Source organism: Camellia sinensis, chromosome 6 (genome assembly GCF_055761805.1).
Source record: "Camellia sinensis isolate YWXY chromosome 6, ASM5576180v1, whole genome shotgun sequence".
In the NCBI taxonomy this organism is placed as follows: Eukaryota; Viridiplantae; Streptophyta; class Magnoliopsida; order Ericales; family Theaceae; genus Camellia; species Camellia sinensis.
The window spans coordinates 83,026,340-83,047,710 of NC_138966.1; the positions used below are offsets into that span (position 1 = coordinate 83,026,340).

At 32.8% G+C, this 21,371-nt stretch overlaps 1 protein-coding gene across 1 annotated transcript; it reads right to left on the bottom strand.

Moving 5' to 3' along the window:
• Nucleotides 1-230: 230 nt before the first annotated feature.
• Nucleotides 231-19,174, bottom strand: LOC114281262 (homeotic protein knotted-1). The gene is made up of 5 exons (XM_028223710.2): nt 18,253-19,174; nt 18,053-18,175; nt 17,758-17,893; nt 1,161-1,414; nt 231-1,042 (listed from the first exon to the last, which is right to left on the bottom strand). Exons 1-5 carry the CDS (start codon nt 18,667-18,669, stop codon nt 833-835), a joined length of 1,140 nt encoding a protein of 379 aa, XP_028079511.1. The 5' UTR covers nt 18,670-19,174; the 3' UTR covers nt 231-832.
• Between the last annotated feature and the right edge of the window lie 2,197 nt (nt 19,175-21,371).

A 21,371-nucleotide genomic window follows, 5' to 3' on the forward strand; every position in this document is an offset into this window, starting at 1 on the left:
TATTCTGCTAATACAAACCCTAGATAGATGCACATATATAGTGTTGAGTACTCTCAAGTATCTAGACCTTTTTACATTTGGATTAGTCTATCGCATCCTAATCACAAACTATTATTGTTAACTTATCCCATCATGTCACATTATATAAATCTGTCTCGAGACGATAAAATAATGCAATCCTCCCCAATCCAACTATTGAAATGTGTGTGAGACAGACTAATAATCAGGACTCGACATCATAATGGCTATTCTTCTCACCATATACAATTGAACAAAGTAGTACATGCCCCAAGGATATTACATGTGCAAGTTATTGCATGAACACAACTCAATACTTATATGGTTACATACACCAGGCACACAGCAAAGTATAACACTCCAGATCTTCTGACAGATCAAGCAACAATGGGAAACACTCCAACTTACAAAGCACAATGAAAATATTCTAAAAGACTTGTACACATACACTAAACATTGTTATAAGGTAATGCATTTCCTATAAACTATATAATAGATTGGGCTTTGAGACATTACCCAACTCTTGCAATAACAATCACATGGCATTAGTTAACAGATTCCCTGCCGAAGCCTAGTAATGACTAAACCAATATGGTGTCCCTGCACGAGCCATCGCTCAAAATCTTTGGTTCTGATTATATCCTCACAAGTAATACTATTATACATAAATGAATTTCTTACCAAATTTTCTTAACATTAGACACAAATGTAATGAGACACGCATAATAGAATATTCGTGCGACACACTACCATTGTGTCTATTGGTAAAAAAATGAAGTAAAAAAATCGCTTATGAATAGCATTTTCTTGTTTCTCATGGCCCTAGTCTGTAAGGACCTTGGCCTTCACCCATGTAGTGTCCTTCAACGTAAAGAGCTGCATTCTGAGGATGGAGTCCATCCATAACCATAAATTGCATATCTTCAGAAGGTTTCCAGTGTCGTTTCCTTTGGTTGATGAACCAGTTATTAATTTGTTTCTGGTCCAAACCTGTTGATTCAGCCAAGGCCACCTTCTCGCTCTCCTGTGTGATTATCACAACAATCTGTCTTAATAACTCAAGAATACAATCTTTATCTTAGAATGCTATGTTAATTTCATAAGAAAAGCTTGAGAATATAGGCTGAAGAGGATGCACGTACTGATGGGTATGGCCATTTGTAGTGTAACTCCCACCAATTGAGTAGCTTTTGCCGGGCATCTTTGGGTAGCTTCCCTTTCTTCTTTTTCTTGGATAGTTCTTGCTTGAGACTACTCAAATAACCACTGTACTTCCTCAACAGGTGGTGCTTAAGTTCCCGATCTTCAGCACGTGGGTCAATCTCTGGCGGTTCTGTTTCTCCACCACTATTGTCTTGATCCTCTTCAGATGAACCAACACCCTCACATTTTTCATCTGTGCATATTGATTGGAAAAGCATTAACAAAAAAATGAACTCCAAAGCAAAAGAATGCAGCATCAAAAAATATTATTTCCTGACAAACAATATTTAAACATCTACCGGCCCTAATTAAGCAGTGATTGCCTAACCACACAACTCTGTCTTGATAGCAATTTTGGCACATTCATCATAGATTCTTTATGCACTTGCATAATAAAAACAATCACACAAAATGACACAAAATAATTCAATGAAAGGGAATCATAGCCTGCTCCTTTTTTCTTTCTCTATTTACTTGTTTTTCCTCTTAAATGAATCCAAAAGCAAAAAAGGGTCCTGCTTTCCTAATCATCAATGTTCATAAATAAGAAACACAACTCAACCTGTACATTACTGATAAGAGTAACATGCCTAAGCAGGTTCAGCAACAACAGCAGCTACAGCTGCATAAGTGTTTGATCAATGTCTAGCTCAAGATCAACAGCATTACATGATCAATACAGCAGCAGTAACTTGGTGTATCCATGTGTAACTAATCTAATAACAGAGATGTTTGTAAATGTTTCAGTTAGTGATAGCTGTAATTTCTGTCAACTCGAAGGTAGTTAATCTGTTAGAGATGATCTCTAATATAAAATTAGATATAATATACTTTCCCAGCCCATGCATAAACTGTAAACAAGTAATGTGTCTACTAGACCAGCAACTATGAACATTGCCAGGTATCAATACCATCCCTTTCTTTTGTTTCTTATTTGTAATGGTTTACAATTACATACTCCCAAAGTCAAATTTTCCAAAAAAAACTTTTAAAGCTTTCACTTCAATAGGAATGTGGCACGGGAGTTAATTCAGCAGCAGCAAATGTGAGATACCCAACCAGTGCAACCTCCTCCCCTCTTACCATGAACTAAGATAGTAGTAGAGTTTCTTTTTCTTTTTCCCACTCAACCCTAACCATCCACCTCTCAAAAATCCACGTCTCAATTATACCCATTAATCAAAATATGTATTTGTAACACCTTGAATGTATGGGTGGGTGGGATTAAATAAAAAAAACTTGAGTTTTTTTGCTGCTTCATGAACATATAATTAAAATAGGAAAGTTTTATCAGCCATTAGGATGAAAAAGCACTATACAACTTGTATGCACTTACCAAAGAAAACCACATTAAAAAGAAATAGAAAAAATAGTCTCCTTCAAAGATGATGTTTCTGCATGTGAACAAGGTGACATTGTACAAGGCACTGCAGGCTTACAATTTAACAATGCATAAAAATATGAATAATGTTTCATTTCATCCACACAATTTCTTCCCCCACAATCTCCACAAATGAGGTGGCAAGACATAATACAAGTTCTATACCAATTGGAGTGTGGGTCAACTTTTTAAATTTTGCTTGCCACCTCATTTGAGGGGATTGTAAATTCCCTTGGTCTTGAAGTACATATATAGTGAGAAGTTGAGGCAAAGCTAAAAGATGAGGAGACATGCTCGATTATGTACCAGTATCCAAAAGCATACTCTCTCTCTGATATTCACAAGAAAATTCTCCTTCCTGCTTTCCTTCCATCCTCCATCTCTTCCACAAATATTACAATTAACATAAATTTTTTAGATGGGATGATTAACATAATTTACATGGAACAAATTATTTATAAAAAAAAATATAAAATAAAATAAAAAAGAGTAGGTATAGTGGTGCCATGAATTGATGGTCACTTGGGCACAACTTACAGACATAACCATTAATTAAACACTAATTTTCAGAGTTCTTTCCCCAGCTGATCAACCACAAGTTTGTATGAACTAAACACTTGGATTTTGTCAAATTTACTGTAACTACTACTTCATGTAATCTCATAACAATAGAAATTATCATAATTTTGAAAGAAATGCCTGAAATTTGCAGTTAAGTCATACTCAAACTCATGTTTCTACTTTCTCCTTTTTTTCATTAATCTTTGTTCCAAAAACCTTTATAATCTGAAAGTGCAGAATAAGTTTTAGACTGTGTTTCATAAAGGCTTCTCTGATTTAATTTAAGTAATGAAAGTTTTAGGACAACTTAAGAGATGGCCACAGTGGGAAGCAGAAGCCATCCGCAGAATAGGATACATTTTCATTTTTGATAAAACTATAACAATATATATTTTCCTCCCCCACCACACCCTAGCCAAAAGGCCAGGAAAGGCAATACATATTTGGAATATACCTAATCTAGGCTGAATATCTCAACCTATCACCACTCCAATCACTTGGATTAATGCCTTCCAAATACATAATACTGAATCGGGTAGGCTTGTTGTGGGTAGAGTATGGTGTAGATGAGATTTCAAAATTTGGTAATTATATCATAGTCCTTGTAGTTTAAATGAAGTATCACTTTAGTCCCGTAGTTTTAATTTGAATAACCCTTCAAAATGAAATTTCACTCAAACTAGAGGGACCAGGGTGTAATTTACCCTTCAAAATTCTATATATATATTTTTATTATTTTAGAATTAGTAGTTGATTAGGAATATTTTTATTTTAGCGTAGAGTAGCCTAGAATTATTCAGTTTCCTAATTCATATTTTTAAGTTTCCTTATTTTATTAGATTTTTATTCAAAGTAAATTAAATTTAGTTTATTATAAATGCAAGCCTTGTATGGATCAATAGCTTTGGGTTAATAAAATTCAAGGTCATCCCCAATCAAAAAAAAAAAAAATTCAAGATCATCTCTCTTTTCTTCCAACTTTGGGCATTGTGCGCAAACCAACCAACTATTAAGGTTTTTACTCCAAGTATTCTTCTAGAATCCATGGGTTTAAAGTAGATTTTGCTTTTGATATTCATTCTTAAATCAACAAATTCAATATTGTTACTCTTATCTTTCTCCGTTCCACACTTCTGCTAAATTAAAACACACACTGCAGAGCTTCGAATAATTTCTTATGCACATGGAAATTGTGTGGGTCTCCTATTATTTATGAACATTTTGGTTACAAGATCAATGTTCTCAGAACTAAACTTTACCAGACTGGCTGATTTAACCGGTTGACTCATCAATCAATTTAGGTTCTAGTTTGAATAAACCACCAAACCTGTCTGCAATAGAAAACTGGCTTACATTTATGAAACCGGTAAAAAACCGCAGTTGAACCAGATTCAGTTCCAAAAAAAATATTGTTCAAAAAGTCTTGATGCCTCAGCATGTTGATTTACCAGGTTCAACCATTGTCTTGTCAAGTAGTTTTGGTTCCAGTTCAAATAAACCATCAAATCCATTTCAGATAGAAAATCGACTTATTTTTATGAAACCAGTTAGAACTGCAAAGCCTCCTCAAGTTGATTCGCCAAATAATGTAAAATTGTGTAATGATGGAGACCTTAACACCAAATCAAGTACCTAGTATTAGCATTCACCACAAGTTAACCAAACCACCAAACCTGTCTGAAATAGAAAACCTACTTTCTTTTATGAAACCAGTAAAACCACAGTTGAACCAGCTACAATTCAAAAATATATATATATATATATCTTCAAATAATCTTGACGCCTCATGCATGTTGATTTCTCAGGTTCAACCAGTTGTCTTGTTGAGTAGTTTAGGTCCCAGTCCAAATAAACCATCAAATCCATTTCAGATAGAAAATTGACTTATTTTTATGAAACCGTTAGAACTGCAAAGCGTCCTCAAGTTGAGTCTCCAAACAACGTAAAATTGTGTAATGATGGAGACCTTAACACTAAACCAAGTACCTAGTATTACCACTACTTAACTCTTCACTTTGTAATTGTTTAGTAACAATATATTATTTATTATGAATCATTACAATTTCTTTCAAATACAAAGTATAATTACTTATTTTTACAAACAATCAATTTAATTATATATGTATATACATATAAATATATATATATATATATATATTTTGGTAAGCTATGTACTTAAAAATATTTGGTAAACATATTTGAGTGAATATGTGTGTGTGTGTGTGTGTGTGACAATATAAAGATAAATTAAATAAGTGTCTTAATATCTATATTTTTTTATTTAAGTATGATTTGTAATAGAAAAAAATGGTGATAAATCCAATTTGAGGATTGCTTGAGGCATTAGGTCCACTGGATAATTTCTTTGGTGAAAAGTACACACTTTGTAAAATATTGCGGTGAGAAGTACATTTTTATTTGTTCAAAAAAAAAAAAGAGTATATTTTGTTGTTTTGGAGGACATTTTAATTCCAATTTTGCCCTTTTATTTTTTAACCTAACTATTCAAATATTTTTTTTATTTGTTAAATTTTTTTAACCTATCTGTTCAAAAAAAAATTATTTGTTAAATTTCTTTAACCTATTTTTTTTTCTTACCTACTCAAGTCTCCACAAACCACTATATATTCAAACCTACTCTATCTTCCTCGTCTCTCTTTCTACTTGTTTCTCTCTCCACAAATCCACTTCTCTCTCTCTCTCTCTCTCTCTCTCTCTCTCTCTCAGAGCAACTCTCTCTCTCTCTCTCTCAGAGCAACTTCTCATTCATTGAACTCTGATTCTCTAATCTATATTCACATTACTGTAATCATCATATGATTGCGTTTCCTCAACTCTAATATATCAATGCTCTCTGAAAGCTTCAAATCACTCTAACACCCTACTTCTGTAATTGAAGATCACTATCACAAACTACAAACTTAGAAAGAGAAAGAGAGATTTTGGATCTCAACGTTGAAATGGTTTCGTTTGATTCGAGTTGCAACGAGGTCGAGACAAAGATCATGAAGCTTCCAAGAAGTGACGATTATTCTAGAAATTCGATTTCCTCCGTCGTCAATGCAAAAAAAGCTCCGACGAACAATAATAATACTCCAGACAAAGACTCGACCTCTAATCCTCCTTCCAAGCCATGAATTTCTAGCAGAGAGCTTGAAGCGATCGCAAGAACTTACCATTGAAGCTTGAAGCAATCGCAGGATTTCACGATTAAGCTAGTTAAAGCTCTCTGAAATCATGGAGGTTCAACTGGGTTTGGCCATCTTCTTCTGGTTCACCATCTCTCCTCCCACCTCCACCACCGCACCTCTATCTTCGATTGTACTCATTAGAGCAGTCGATCCCATCAACTTCTGCACAATTCCCGTCCCCACCATGACTCAGTTGGAATACCACCACCGAGGTGCTTCCACAGGACACCTTTCGCGTGGAGTCTCCGTAGATGGCTCTTCTCTTCTCTGATGTTGTCAAATTTGGATTTTTCACCAAGTCAAAAATCTGACCTTAAATATATATTTAATGCTTAACTTTAAACATCCCTAGAGTTTGCAGACACATTTTACGGAGGATTTGGGTTTAACACAAAGATTGTCTCCAACACCAAGGATGTCTCCAACAAAATAGGGGCATCGAAAAGAGTTTGTTAATTTACAAGGTGAGGAGATGGAGGAAGAGATGCAGGAATGTTTGGTCGATGTCGATGGAGATGGAGGTGAAGACAACAAGTGCAGCAGGGAGATGAGTGGTGAGGAAGAGTTGGGGTTGTTACTACAAGATGAGCTTGTGGACCTAAACAAATGAGCTAGAGAGAGAGAGACTGTTGAAAAAGCTAGAGAACAAGAGAGAGGAACAGATAGTGGGTGAGTTGAGTAATGATGATTTGAAGATAGAGGATGCAATGATTATATTTTGAATAGATAAGTTAAATTTTTATAAGTTACAAAAATTTAAATAGACGAGGGAAGAAAATGGGGGAAAATTTAAACAAATAAGAGAAAATAAGATAGATAAAAGAGAGGTGAGAGAAAAGTTAACAAGTAGAGAGAAGGATTTCTGGGTTCTGACTCTATTCTTTCTCTCGCTAGATACACATACCTATTTCTTTTGCACAGAGAAAGATGGAAAATATATAGATGACAAATACGGATAGTTTGGTCATTTCGTAGGAACATGTCGTTATGCACTTGATAGTTAAGTGCATGGACTTTTGGACAAAAAAAATCAAATTTGGGTTGTTGGATTGAGCACCCTTTGTAATATGTTTATGAGGTAATTATGATATTATGGTCTGATTCTAGTTGACTCGACTGTTGAATCAGTGACTCTTGGCCCGATTCTTTTTCCGGTTTTGTCAATAGTTCAAGTTTCAAAACATTGTACCAAATGGAGTTGTTACTTGACATATAAGTGTACATCACTATGAAGCACCGACACCTCTCCGAAGGCTGCGTATCAGTGTCGGACACGTGTCGGACGCGAACATGCGTCGGACACGCAGTTGACATGTGTCTGACACGTCGCAGAAGGTGTCCGAATTTTTTTTTGATTTTTTTGCAACCGAACACGACAGATACGTTTGGAACACGTTCGGGGTAAAATTCATAATTAATGAAACTTCTGTGGGGTCAATTTGTAAAAAACAAAAACAGAACACGTAATCTAATGCTCGTTGATCAACAGAGAGAGCAAAAGAGAGAGAACAGAGAGAACACCTGGTCACTTATGGGTGGTCGTTCCTTGGTGGTCGGTCGTCGGTGGTCTGTTATCTAATGTACAACTTCGCTGCTCTTCTTCATTCTTCTTTTTCTTCTTCTTCTTCTTCTTCTTCTTCTTCGTCTTCTCCGATCTTCTCTCTCGTCTCTCTCAATCGCTCTCAGTCACTCTCTCTTTCTCTCTCCCTTTTCTGATCTGCTTTGACCTCTTCGTTTCTTTTCTTTTATCTAATTTTTTTTTCCTTTTATAGGGTCAGTTTTTAGTGTAATTTATCTGTCCCTCTTTTCTTTTTCTTTTTTTTTCTTTTTCTGAATTCATTTATATTTTCTTTTCTCACTCTGCCTCTCTTATTTTAGTGTATATATATATTTTGTTGATTAATTTTGTTAATATTAATAATATATGTTTATTAATTTTATTATAAGAATTAATTTTTAATTATGAAACAATGGCTATTACGGGCGGTATTTTTTATTACCTTTCTATGATTTTTTTTTTATAATTTTATGACACATTATAATAAATTTAATTATATATATTGAACGTGTCCCCAGCGTGTTGTGTCCCCTATTTTTCGAAAATTTGCGTGTCGCGTGTCCATATCGTGTCCGTGTCCGTGTCCGTGTCCGTGCAACATAGGTACATTAGTTAGTAATTCAAAATGTTACAACAATTTAAACTCAAAAAAATAAATAAATAAAAAATTTAAAAAAAAAATTATAAGAAGAAGAAGAAGAAGAAGATAAGGGAAGATATTATCCAATGTACCCCAATCAAGTTAAAGGTTCTCTCGAATAAAGCATTAGCTTGCTTCTTAGAAAGAGACTAGGAGAGGCAAGTCCCTTAGCCAAGATGTCAGCGATTTGGTCCTTCAAAGAGATAAAGGGTACAACTAAATCCTTGTGGTCCACCTTTTCACAAACAAAGTGAAAATCAATTTCCACATGCCTTGTATGCGCATTAAAAATTAGATTTGTAGTGAGATCGCACCCTCATTGTCACACCAAAGGTCAAAGCATGAGGGAAAGATACCGAGCTCAAATAATAGTGATTGAACGCAAAACAATTCAACGGTAGTATCAACGAGGGCCTTGTATTTGTGATTCCGTTGACGAGCAGGCAAACGGTACATTGCTTGCAGGATGACCACAAGTCTATTTCCTTGGACATGATATCGAACAATTTATTGTTCGAACAATTTATTGGCAAGAATGATTTGACGAAGGAAAAGGCGATGAAGATGACCGAGCCAAAGAGCTAGCATGTAGAGTCCACATTTTCAAATAGATGAGCAAATGAAGGAGAGACTATAAGACAGATAGCATAGGATGTGGAAAGCTTATAAAGGAAAGATTCATTCGACCCACAAAGCAGAATTCTCTTAGTTACCTAATAATAATAATAATAATAATGGGGATGACGAGATTTAAAAAACATGCCATCATCTTCACTAAACTAGTAAACAAAAAGTAAAGATTTCATTAGGAAAGGAGGAACATGAAAGATATTGAACGACTAAAAAGAAAAGTTTTTGAAGAGTCATGGAGCCAAATTAGAATAGGGTAAATCCTTACCGTTGCCAACACAAAATTGATCAATGCCACCTTTATCATCATGGTGAATTAAGTTGGCAAGATCTAAAGTAGCATAATGAGTGGCATTAGTATCTGGAAACCATTCGGAGAGTGAAGAAGATAAGCAGCATAGGAGGCAACAAAGCCCATAGGAGGAGTTGTAAATCTATAGCGATGATAACACATGGCAACAGTGCGGTGGCCAGATCATTGCAAATTTGACACCAAGTGTGTGAACAAGAATCAACGGTAAAAGAGATGACAAACTGGGAGTCAGAAAACTGAACTCCATTGTGTCAACCACGGCCTCAGCCTCGGACAATGCCATGACAACCAACACAAAAAGAAGAAAAGATACGCAATGCAACACGTGTTTGAGAGGAGACATTAGCTGGTACCAGAATAGTAATGAAAGAGAGAGCATCAAAATGAATGAACTCGTGGCTTAGAAGGAGGCTATGTAGTTCGACATAGGGAATAGGCAATGGACGAGTTGTCAAACGGGTGAAATCTGGGAGAGAGAGTGTGACAAGTGATGAGTTCATCAGACAAATTCTTTGCCCTATGCAAAGATTGTGTAGAGAAATCTCCTTGTTTGATGATTTGAAGTTGCACACACAACCATGGAATTCTTGTGTAAGAGTGAGAAGCCAATGCAGTAGCATGCAACACGGGTAGTATAGATGTCATAAGAGAACAAAAGGCTGACAACCAAAGGAAGACTATCCTCAGACAGCGAGGCAATGAGAATACTCATGAGAAAGCATCCAAATGAATGAACTCACGGTTTAGGAGGAGGCTATGTAGGTCGACATAGGGAATAGGCAATGGACGAGTAGCCAAACGGGGAAATCTAGGAGAGAGAGTGCAACCATTGATGAGTACATCAGACAAATTCTTTGCCCTATGCAAAAAATTGTGGAAGGAAATCTCCTTGTTTGATGATATGAAGTTGCATATGTAACTATGGAATTCTTGTGTAATAAAAGCCAATGTAGCAGCACAGGTAGTATAGATGTCATAAGAGAACATAAGGCTAACAACCAAAGGAAGAATATCCTCTGACAGCGAGGCAATGAGAAGACTCATGAGAAGATGATCTTGGCCGGTCCAAGTTACAAAAGATTGGTTCAGAACTTGAACATTGTCCTATTCAATGGTGCGGGGAGAACAAGGGTGAAAACCATCAATGAAGCTAATCAGATATTAGCTACGCAGATAAGGTAGCAATTGAGTCTTCTAATATAGATAGTTGGTATTGGTAAGTTTGATGGACAAGAAGTGATGTGTTGTTGTAGGGGAAGAGGAGAGAAAGGAGCAGAAGATGGGTTGAGCCAGTGTTATCAGAGGCGTGAGCAAGCGCTCGCCTAAGCGCTAAGCGAGGCGAGGTGACAATGTAGTGCTTCAGACTCACTGAGGCGAGGCGAAACGGTGAGGTGAAGTCGAAGCGCATGAGGCAAGGCTTAGGTGACGAAGCGAGAGGCGATTCGAAGCGACACTTCATTAATTTCGGTCTGATTTCAGTTCGACAGATCTGGGCCCTTCATTTGGATGACTTTTGTGCTAATCATGGACATGCGATGCACTTTATGATTCCTTTCTTCTTCATATGTCGACTTCCCTTAGTCAAAACCCTAAGTCGACTTCCTCTCAGTCGACATTTGCTTCGAACGACTAACTGACTGACTACCTGCGGCTGCTTCTTGCTTCTTCAGACAAAGGTGAGTACCTTCGTTTCTTCTTCCTCTCTTCTTCTTCTTCCTTTCTTCTCCTCCTACTGCTGCGTCTTCGTCTTCGTCTTCTTCTTCTTTTCTTCTTTTCGTCTCTTCTTCCTTTCGTCTCTTCTTCCTTTCTTCATCTTTTTTTTTTTCACTCTGATCTGAAAAATTATACTCTGTAGGCAGACCTTTTATTTATTTATTTATTTTAAATTTATTTATTTTTTTATTTTTTTATTTTTATTTTTTACTTTGTTGCTTTGAAAAATTATACTCTGTATACTCTCTTCTTCCTTCCTTTCTCTCTCTCTCTCCTGGTTCTATTAATTATTTTGTTAACTCTACTCTATTAATTTTTCTCTCTCCTTGTCTTCTTTCTTTTTTTTAATTATTTTTTTGTGTTATTTTACAATTATTTTTCTGTGTTAATTATATAATTATTTTGCTGAAAAAATTTCAATTATTTTTGCTGAAAAATTTCAATTATTTACTGAAAAATTTTCAATTATTTTGTTGAAGAATTTCAATTATTTATTGAAAATTTTCAATTAATTTTGCTGAAAATTTTTAATTATTTTGCTAAAAAATTTCAATTATTTAATGAAAAAATTTCAATTGCTTGGTTGGTTAGAATTAATGAAAAAATTTCAATTATTTAGAACCTTTGGATTGTTGGATTGTATTTGTCTTTGTCTTTGTTGGATATTTTCTGTTGTTTATGGATATTTAGTATTTGGAATGATAAATGCATGATGGTTCTTGAAAATATTTATATTTTTGTCTATACTATTTATTTTAAAAAAATATCGTTTGTGGTCGCCTCAATTCGATGAAGCCCTCACCTCGCACTTGGGCGTTAGGAGACCTTGTCGCCTCGGTTCGCTTTTCTCCTTAAAGAACACTGGGTTGAGCAGGTTGGAAGTGGAGAAAGGAGAAAGATTGTTGATGCAGGCCATGACTAAATAAAAAAGGCTTCTGATACCAAGTTAAAACATTGCACAATTTGGGAATAATTTCGTATGCAAATAGACCTTGTGTGGGTAATGTACATCAATTTAAACTCATAATAGATATAACGATAAGGAAAAATATTATCCAGTATGCTACATCAAAAGAATTTTGCTTTTGATATTCATAACTGAATTGACAGATTCAAGATTGTCACCCTACATCAAAACAATTAGGATGATTAGATCATACAAACTACTGAAATTACACAATTGAACATAGTTGTTAGATATTGTATAAAAAAATTAATCAATGAGTTGAAGTCTTTATTGTATCTTCAAGTCATAACATATCTCAATTATGAGGGAAAAAAATATCACTTCTATCTTTTTTTTTCTTTTCCAAATGATAAGAAAACAATTATGTGAATTAGTATATGTTTAAGTTAGAATAATTTTGATTTGTGGCTTTTCTCTATCGTGTGTTTTTTGTGTCATTCATTAACATTTATCACAGCTAGTTAAAATATACTAACATTATACATATGTGCTACTTCGTAAAACTATAATCAATTCAAAAACAAATGAAGAGGAAAGAATAGAACAACAATATCAATATTTCCATACCATGAATATCGAACATGAAAACGAGACTAATATGTAAGACTCTTTAAATTTATATATCAAGAGAAATTTAAATCTCTTTGATAAAGCTATGAACGAAGTAACTATAGGTACGGCGTCATTTTAAACTGAAAATATCAAATAAATCTAATTTATGTTAATTAACAATTTTTCTAAAATTGACTCACATGGAAATAAGAAATTGTTGAATTTCAAAATGAGAAGATACAAACTAGCAAAAACAACATAAGCATCAGTCAACTTGAGAGTAGAATATGAAAGCATTTAATTGAATAATAATTTTAAGGATTTAACTGGATAGAAATACAGACTAAATCTATCACTAATTCATGCCTTGTTGGAAACACAATTGATGCTAGAATGCACCAACCAACCAACCAGGTAGGACTAAGAAAGCATGTGTCAATTCCAAGTATCCCCCAAACCAAAAATGAATATTTAGATATGCTTTACAAGAAAAGCAAATTCTGCCGAGTATGGCCGTGGGTGTGCAGGTTTGTTGGAAATAAAATTCACAATACTAAATTTATCTCTAAAGATTAATATATAAGGATAATTAATAAAAGATAGGACAAATTACACCGATGGTCCCTATACTTTATCCCTTGTGTCATTTTGGTCCCTACATTTTCAATTGGCTCAATTTTAACCCTTAATTTTAGATTTTATTTCAATTTGGTTCAATAAATAATATCATTAGTGTCTTTTAAGGAAAGTTGTCACTAAATTGGTTTAGGTTAACTAACTAAGTTGAGTCATTTCATAATTTTGCTCTTCAAAATATAACACGTGACACTTATGTACATATTTTCTATAAAAAATGCTAAGAATTGAAATCAATTGGACCAAATTGAGACAAAATTATAAATTCAAGGTCAAAATCGAGCCAATTGAAAGTATAGAGACTAAAACGGTACAAGGAGTAAAGTATAGGACTACCATCGTAATTTGCCCTAAAAGATATTAGATATCCAAACAAACCTATCTCTATCCCTAAAGTTTATAAGAATAATCGTATTCACATGTATTCATTTGACTAAGTAAATATAGTGGTAGTGATATTCTCTTATGTAAATAATCATGGTCGAACCATTTATCCTTCACATGTTCTCTCTTTAAATATCCTTGTTTCTTATTTATGGGCGAAGCACATAAACTTCACATTCCCTTTACATCCTTCTTTCTTGATTATTATATATTATTCATTTTTATATTTGGGTAAATTACAAATACAACCCCAAGGTTTGTAAAAAATACAAACCTCGCACATTCTGAAAATTAAAAATACCCCCTTGTAGAAAAACTAACCAAACAAAATATGATAAAATTACCCAAATACCCTCTAATACCAAAATGATACTATCATACTACCCTCATTTTCACACACCCACCACCAAAGCCTTCTCTCTACACGACAATATTTACCAACCCTCCTCAGTGACGCACCAAATGTTTGTAGGCAACAATGACGGTGGTGTTGATCGAGAGTGGGAGGGTGGTGCCATATAGTTGGGCAAAACGGTGTTACTAATCGAGAGAAAATTGCAGATAAGGAAGGTGCAATAAGAAAAAAGAAAATAAAGTGTTTACCTTCATAAAGATTAATATAAGTGTTTCTAAAAAAAAATATTTGTTGCATACATCATACACTTAGTTAATTTGACTTAACAGTTGATTAATGTAAGGAGCCATTTGTTATGCGATCGGAAACCTCAAGTTGTGAGACGTAATTTCTCAAAGGTGAGAGGAAAATCAGTATTTTTAATCCTCAGGGGTTGTACTTGTAATTTACCCTTTATATTTCTACATGGTTTCAAATCAAAGCAAATCAACCATACCTAGTGTCAATTCTCCTTTGCAACCTTTTTTTTGTCTCATTAGTTACAAAGATAAAAATAAATAAATAATAATAATAATTGTAATCTATTTTTCGGAGTTCTCAATCAATCTTTATTTGTTTTTGTTTCTCGTCACAAACTTACTTGTTTGTGCTATCCAGCATGTTGCGACTTTTAATGCCAATTTTGCTATCAGGAGTATTAAATCACGTTTTCAACTATTGTAGTAGACTTCTTTCATTACATACTGAAAGAGAGCAATGCACTTACCAATAGTCATTTTCCCCATGAATTGAACTCAACAACGTGGTGAAAGATTTACTATTGTATTATACGTCCATTTGTGCAATCTTAAGAGAAGTTGATTTCTCAATATAGAGTTTGTTTATTTTGTATCCCCTGTAAATACATAAAGAACAAGAACAAGAAAGAGATAGAACATTTATAAGAGGGGGAAAACTGATGAGCATTTACGTATGATCCATGCTCATCTTGAGTTAGAGATAAGATTCACTCTAGAGATTAATTAGTAAGGATATAATCATTAGATATCCAAATAATTTTTTCAATAGGTCTATAAATATGGTTGTATTCATGAGTAAAAATAGTGCTAGTGATTTTCTCGCATGGACGCAAGTTATCATGACTGAACCATGTAAACTTCATGTGTTTTCTCTTCATATATATATATATATATATTTGATTATTTTATCTTATTCAATTTTAATTCGGCGAACTTCACTTGACACCATTGTGATTTATCCCTTGTCATTTGAAAATAAGCACATAACCCCCTTATGGTTTGTGCATTAACAACAAGTATGAAACAAAACGCCAGGTCAAAAGGGTTATGTGCTCATTTGCTAATGTTAGAGCACAAGGGTTAAAGTAAATTTCATCTCCCAAAAAAATGAAAAAAAATGTCTGATTTGTACAATAAGGTTACTTATGTACCTTAGTAGTCTTTTCACTTAAGTTGTTAACAACTCCGACGGTATACTTCAGTTCACAAATCACATGGAAATAATGTGCTTATTTTCAAATGATAGAGGGTCATACGCCCATAAGCAAACCACAAGGTAAAGTGAAATTTAACCTTTCATATTTCTACAAGATCTATGTATAGAGGCATAAATCCCCAAATATGTATGTAATTTGAGGCAATTTCTTATTCCCTTGGCAAAAACTTGTAGCGACTAAAAACAATAACAAAACCTTTGAAAGTTCGAAAGAATTATTGTATCATTACTATTAACATTCATACTAATAGGTAATTATTTCGCAGTACCCAAGCACGATGTGTTAATGTTTACGTGGTACTCCAAACAAATCACATAGCAAAAAAATTTACATATGGGATCATTAGACATGCTATTCACCTTTGTTAAGAAACTAGGAGGTAAATGATTATCAACCAAATGTGTATTATGATTTCGTACCATATAGATAATGACATGATACTCTTAAGAGTATAATAATTTTCCTTTTGCCATTCTATCAACTCACCAAAAATAAAAATAAAAATTCATATTACCATTCATATTAAAATTAACATTAATAATAATAATAATAATAATAATGACATTGGTTGGAACATATATCACATATGGCTTCCAGGCTTTGTCTCTGATTGTATAAATAGGAAAAACAAAAACAAGAATAAAATTAGGCAAACAGACAAAAACATAATTTACCCACCACAAAATATATATATATATATATATATATAATAATAAGGGGTAAAAAATAAATAAATAAATAAACGCAAAGTGTAATCCATAATAATACACAAAGAAGTAAATATGGCTACAATCCTGACAAAGCGGTACAGGCAACATGGGGTAGCACTGAAATGAACAGCACCCTATGTTCATTTTCCAAGGGCCTAACCCACTTTAGATTGAGTAACCAAAAACAATTTTGTTTTCCACTAAAAAGGAAAGACAAACTAGGAAATGACAATAATACTCACATATTCTGTCCATCTTTAGATATATAGATCTCCTTTAATAACCGTATATATTCACATTGTGTGAGAGTTTAGACATGTCTGGCGTGCTTTTGAAAAAATATATTTTACTCTGTTGGGATGGGTTGATTTGAGAAGAAATGATAAAAAAAAATGAAAAATAAAAATAAAAATTTTCTTTTTTGGTTTATAAGTTGAGTGAGAAATAAATGCAAAGATGTGAAATGGTGAGAAAGATAACTCTCTTGTAAGCCGAGTGTTAAATTTTTGGAAAAATTACACTTACTTCCCCTAATGTTTGACAAAAACTATAATTAGCCCCACAAGTTTGACATTTTTTAGTAAAGATAAAATCATCAAAACTAATATGAAATAAAATCACAACACATTATTTTTCCATCCATACGACTCACTAATTACTTATAAAAAAATAATCTAGTGTTATACGAATTAAAATCGCGAGACGTTGATGACAAAAATGCCAAAAATATAAAATTAACTGTATTTTATCAAATCTCAAGGGAGTTGAATGTAATTTATCTTTAATTTCTTGAAGTTTTTTAAAAATTGAATTATTTTCAAAATGATTCCAGAAATCGATTCAACAAACGAGTATTTTGCATTTTTCAAAAGATAAAAACAAAAACACAACCTAATTCAAAAAATTTGGAAGATTTTCAGAACCATGTAGAATTGATAAAAGCTTAAAACTGAATAGAGAGAAGAGAGGCAAAGGTTAGTTTCATCATTGTTTAATGTTCATACATTACTTTCAGATTAGTGTAACTCATCATTGTTTATCACTTAATTTATTGTATATAAGGGAACCAAATCATATCTTTTTCACTATACACTCGTAAATCGTGATTAGGGTTTGCCCCCTAACACACAAACACCCCAATCTTTCTCTCTCTATATATATTAATATATAGACACAATGCATAGCTTTATATATTAGTCAAAATTTTCTTCACTAGAAATGGGACAGTAATAAATGAAAGAAAAATGGACAGTACTGAACCTTCGAGACTCACTCACTGGACAGTTTTAACTATCAGTTTTTTTTCATTATCAAGGGAAACCGAGCCAAACCCACCTCTGCAACAATCGAATTTGCAGTTAAAAATGTAAAAATGTTGAATCTCTCTCTAAAAGAACACACATACAAATGTGGAGAGAGAAAGTAGTACCAGAGGTGAAGATCTGCAAAGGGCCATTGTTGAGCATATTGAGTTGTGTTTCGATCCTTTGAGTGAACTCCATAGCCTCTTGTAATGGCCTTGTAATCTCCTGTCGATATTTCACCAGCATGTCGTAATAAGCCTCCTACAAACCCAAGAAAAGTGAAAGAAAAAACAAGAATGCGAAAAGACTAGTCAGTACCAACAACAAAGGACTTTGAATAAAGAGACCCAAAAACAAAAAGATAAGATCAAAAGACCCATTAGCAGCAAATTCACTTCAATTTAAGTAAAAGAGTCACACCATGAACTGATCGAGTTCTGGGTCTTTTGAATCGTCTCTACAATTCACTGAATCTCGCTGCCTCGTCTCAAACTCTTGCCGAACCTCCGTGAGCCTCGCCACCACTTCCGGAGGAGCCCCCACCTACGTTAGAGAGAGAGAGAGAGAGAGAGAGTCAATCTTTGAAATGGAAACCATTTTCTATGATGGTAATTTAATACCTTTCGACAGTCCATGTAAGCTTCCAAAAGGCTAGAGTAGTGAGGATGAGCGATGATCTTAGCTTTGATAGCTTCAACATCATTCGAGTTCTCATTCTCTTCTTGTTGTTGATGATTATGATGAACAGTACTGCTTTGGTGAGTGTGGGTTCTTATGATTGAAGGGTAGTGAAATTTCTGGGAAGTTTCGGCTTCAGTCTTGACAATTGGGGATTCAGATTGATGATAACACTGATCACTAGAACCCGATTGAAGAAGATGAAAGGTATTTATAGGCATCTGGGTCTGGTGATTAGAGCCACTGCTAGTTCGTCCGTACACAGAAGCGCTAGGTCCAAGAACTGGACCACCACCGTACAAGAAGAAGCTACCCCTTGAAGCTGTGTTCTCGTTCATCTGACTATTATACTCCTCCATTTCTCAACAAAAACCCAGATGACTTAAAACAACCCTAAACTAGGAACACAACAATTGGGATGAAGAAATATATGAAACCCTAAAGAGTGGATGTGGACACAAACTACTTACTCATCTACTTCCAAAGAACTAGTAACAATTACCCAAAACTAAGACGGAGTTCAATTGATTGTTTGAGCAGTCAGTGAGGACTTTCTTGAAATAGAAACAACATGAAAGTGTGAAAAAAGAGAATTTTTCAAGAGTTGAGGGGGTCGAATCAAGGAGGTTTCTATATGTAGTTACTTCTACAGTGGAGGTTGGTCATGATTAGATGAAAATCGGACGGTGGATGGTGCTGCAGAGGTTGCGTCGGTGGTGATGGCTCGGCCGGGGACTGCAGCGGTTCCGTGTCTTGGGTGGGTGACAAGACGTTCTTTGTTGGAAGAATAAAGTAACAATATTTTAAAATCACAAATATTTTAAAAATCACACAAAAGACCAAAGGATACCAGGAAAATGATAGGTGTGTTTGGTTTGTGTTTGTAGAGTAATTTTTGAGATAAAAAATACGAAAACTTGTTTGGTTTACTTTTTTTCAGAAATGGTTTTGAAAAATTATTTTGGAGAGAGAGTTTAAAAAAAAAATGATTGATTTGATGTGTATGAGAGAGAGAGTGATTTTGAAAAGTAGATAACCAAACAAAATTTTGAGATTTTTTTTGAAAAAACTTGTTTGGTTTGATTACTCTTGAAAATTTGTTTGTAGAGAATTTTACCCAAAAAATTTTCTGAGAAACAAACCAAACAAGGCCGATATTGTTCTCAATAATACACATTATAATTTGGCTAGTATTAGTGGAACGACCGGCAATCAAAAGGCCGACGTTATACGTTATTAGGATAGTGGAGTAGGTCAAGTTTGGTATATATAAAATAATTTATTTTTTTATTTTTTTATTATATTATCTTTTTATTTTTTTTTATTATATTATCTTTTTATTTTTTTGTATATTTTTTCGTAAAAAAGATAAAAAATACATTTATTTAGGTCATTCTAAACAACCCTAATTTTTTTAACTATTTTAATTTCAGGTTAAAAAGTCTCTTTGGAAAAGTATTTTTGGTTTTTTTTGAAATTTTTTATAAGAAAAAGAATGTAATGATTATGAATTAGATGTACTGTTTTGTCTTATTGGATTAAAAAAAATTGATTATTTTAACTAAAAATGTCCAACTTTTTTCTTCCCAAACGGAACCGCAAGAAGTTCAAGTGTAAAAAAATTTGACCAGTCCTTAATTTTAAGATTTGTTATTAGTCGAAATGTATATGAGAAGAATTAGAATAAATTATTAATAGGTTTTAATAATTAATCTTAATTCTTATCTAGTTTCATTGAAAATAAATTTTAATAAAATTATCATTAAAAATAATTTTTTGTAATAATTTTTTTACATATCATTAAAAATTGATAATTACTGACTTTTTTTTATACGATTTTTATAAATTATAACTAAAATTTACAATTAGTGACATTTTTCTGTGGTGAATTTTTTAAACTGTCATTGAAATTTGAAAATTAGTGATCTTTTTTGTGATTTTTTTAAACCGTTGCTAAAATTTATAATTAGTGACCTTTTGTAACAAAATTTTCAAACTGTCGCTAAAAATTAATAATTAATAATTTTTTTAATAGTATTTAATGAAAAATGTCATAAATTCTCACAGAACCTATTAGACAATAAGTCTACCTTTTAAGACCTATACATGAATCCCCTATAAATTATCTAGACTATAATTTGATTATAAATAATTTATAAAAAAAAAAAAACAAGTGTGTTTGGTTTGAGTTTTCTGGATTAAGTTTTTTGAAAACTGAGTTTTTTTGTTTTCGTGTTTTTTTGTTTTTAGTGAATTTTTTAAAATTTTAAACATTTTTTTACTTTTTTAGATGCACCTTACTTAGATGTATCTAAAAAGTGAAAAAATTGTGAAAAAATATTTTAAAAAATTAAGAAATACATAAAAATATAAAAAATGTACTGAATTCTTGTATTTTTTTATATTTTTGGTATTTAGTGAATTTATAAAAGATTTTTTTTACAATTTTTTATTTTTTAGGTGTATTTATGTTAGGTGTGTCTAAAAAGTAAAAAATTTGCATAAAATATTTAAAAAATTAAGTAAAAACAAAAAAAAATGAAAAATAAGAAAGTAGAATTTTCTGAAAACTGTTTTTAGAAAAATGGAACCAAGCATTATAACCATTTTTATGAATTGATTTTTTCAATAATATTAATTTTTTTTACAAAAAACAAATATGTAAGAAAATAAAATTATTTTTTATAATGACTTTTTAAATTTTTTTTTTATTAAAACATTAATTTTCCAAGCAACTCATGTTAAAAATTCTGAATTCTAAAATGTATTTGTTCAGAAGAATTACAGGGGATTGAATATCATGTCCATTAAATTTAAATATTATGGTATAAACTTTTTGGTTTTTTTTTATTTTTTTCACTACAAGATAAATATTTTACAAAATTAAAAAAAATCAATCCAAACGAAATATCACATTAAATTTTATAATCATTTTATTTTTTCTTTTATAAACATCATATCTAATCATAAAAAAATTCAATTATCTTTTCAAACACAAAAAAATATTTCCCTAATAATATTCTCTAACTAAAAAAATCAACAAACGCCGGCTTTGACTCCG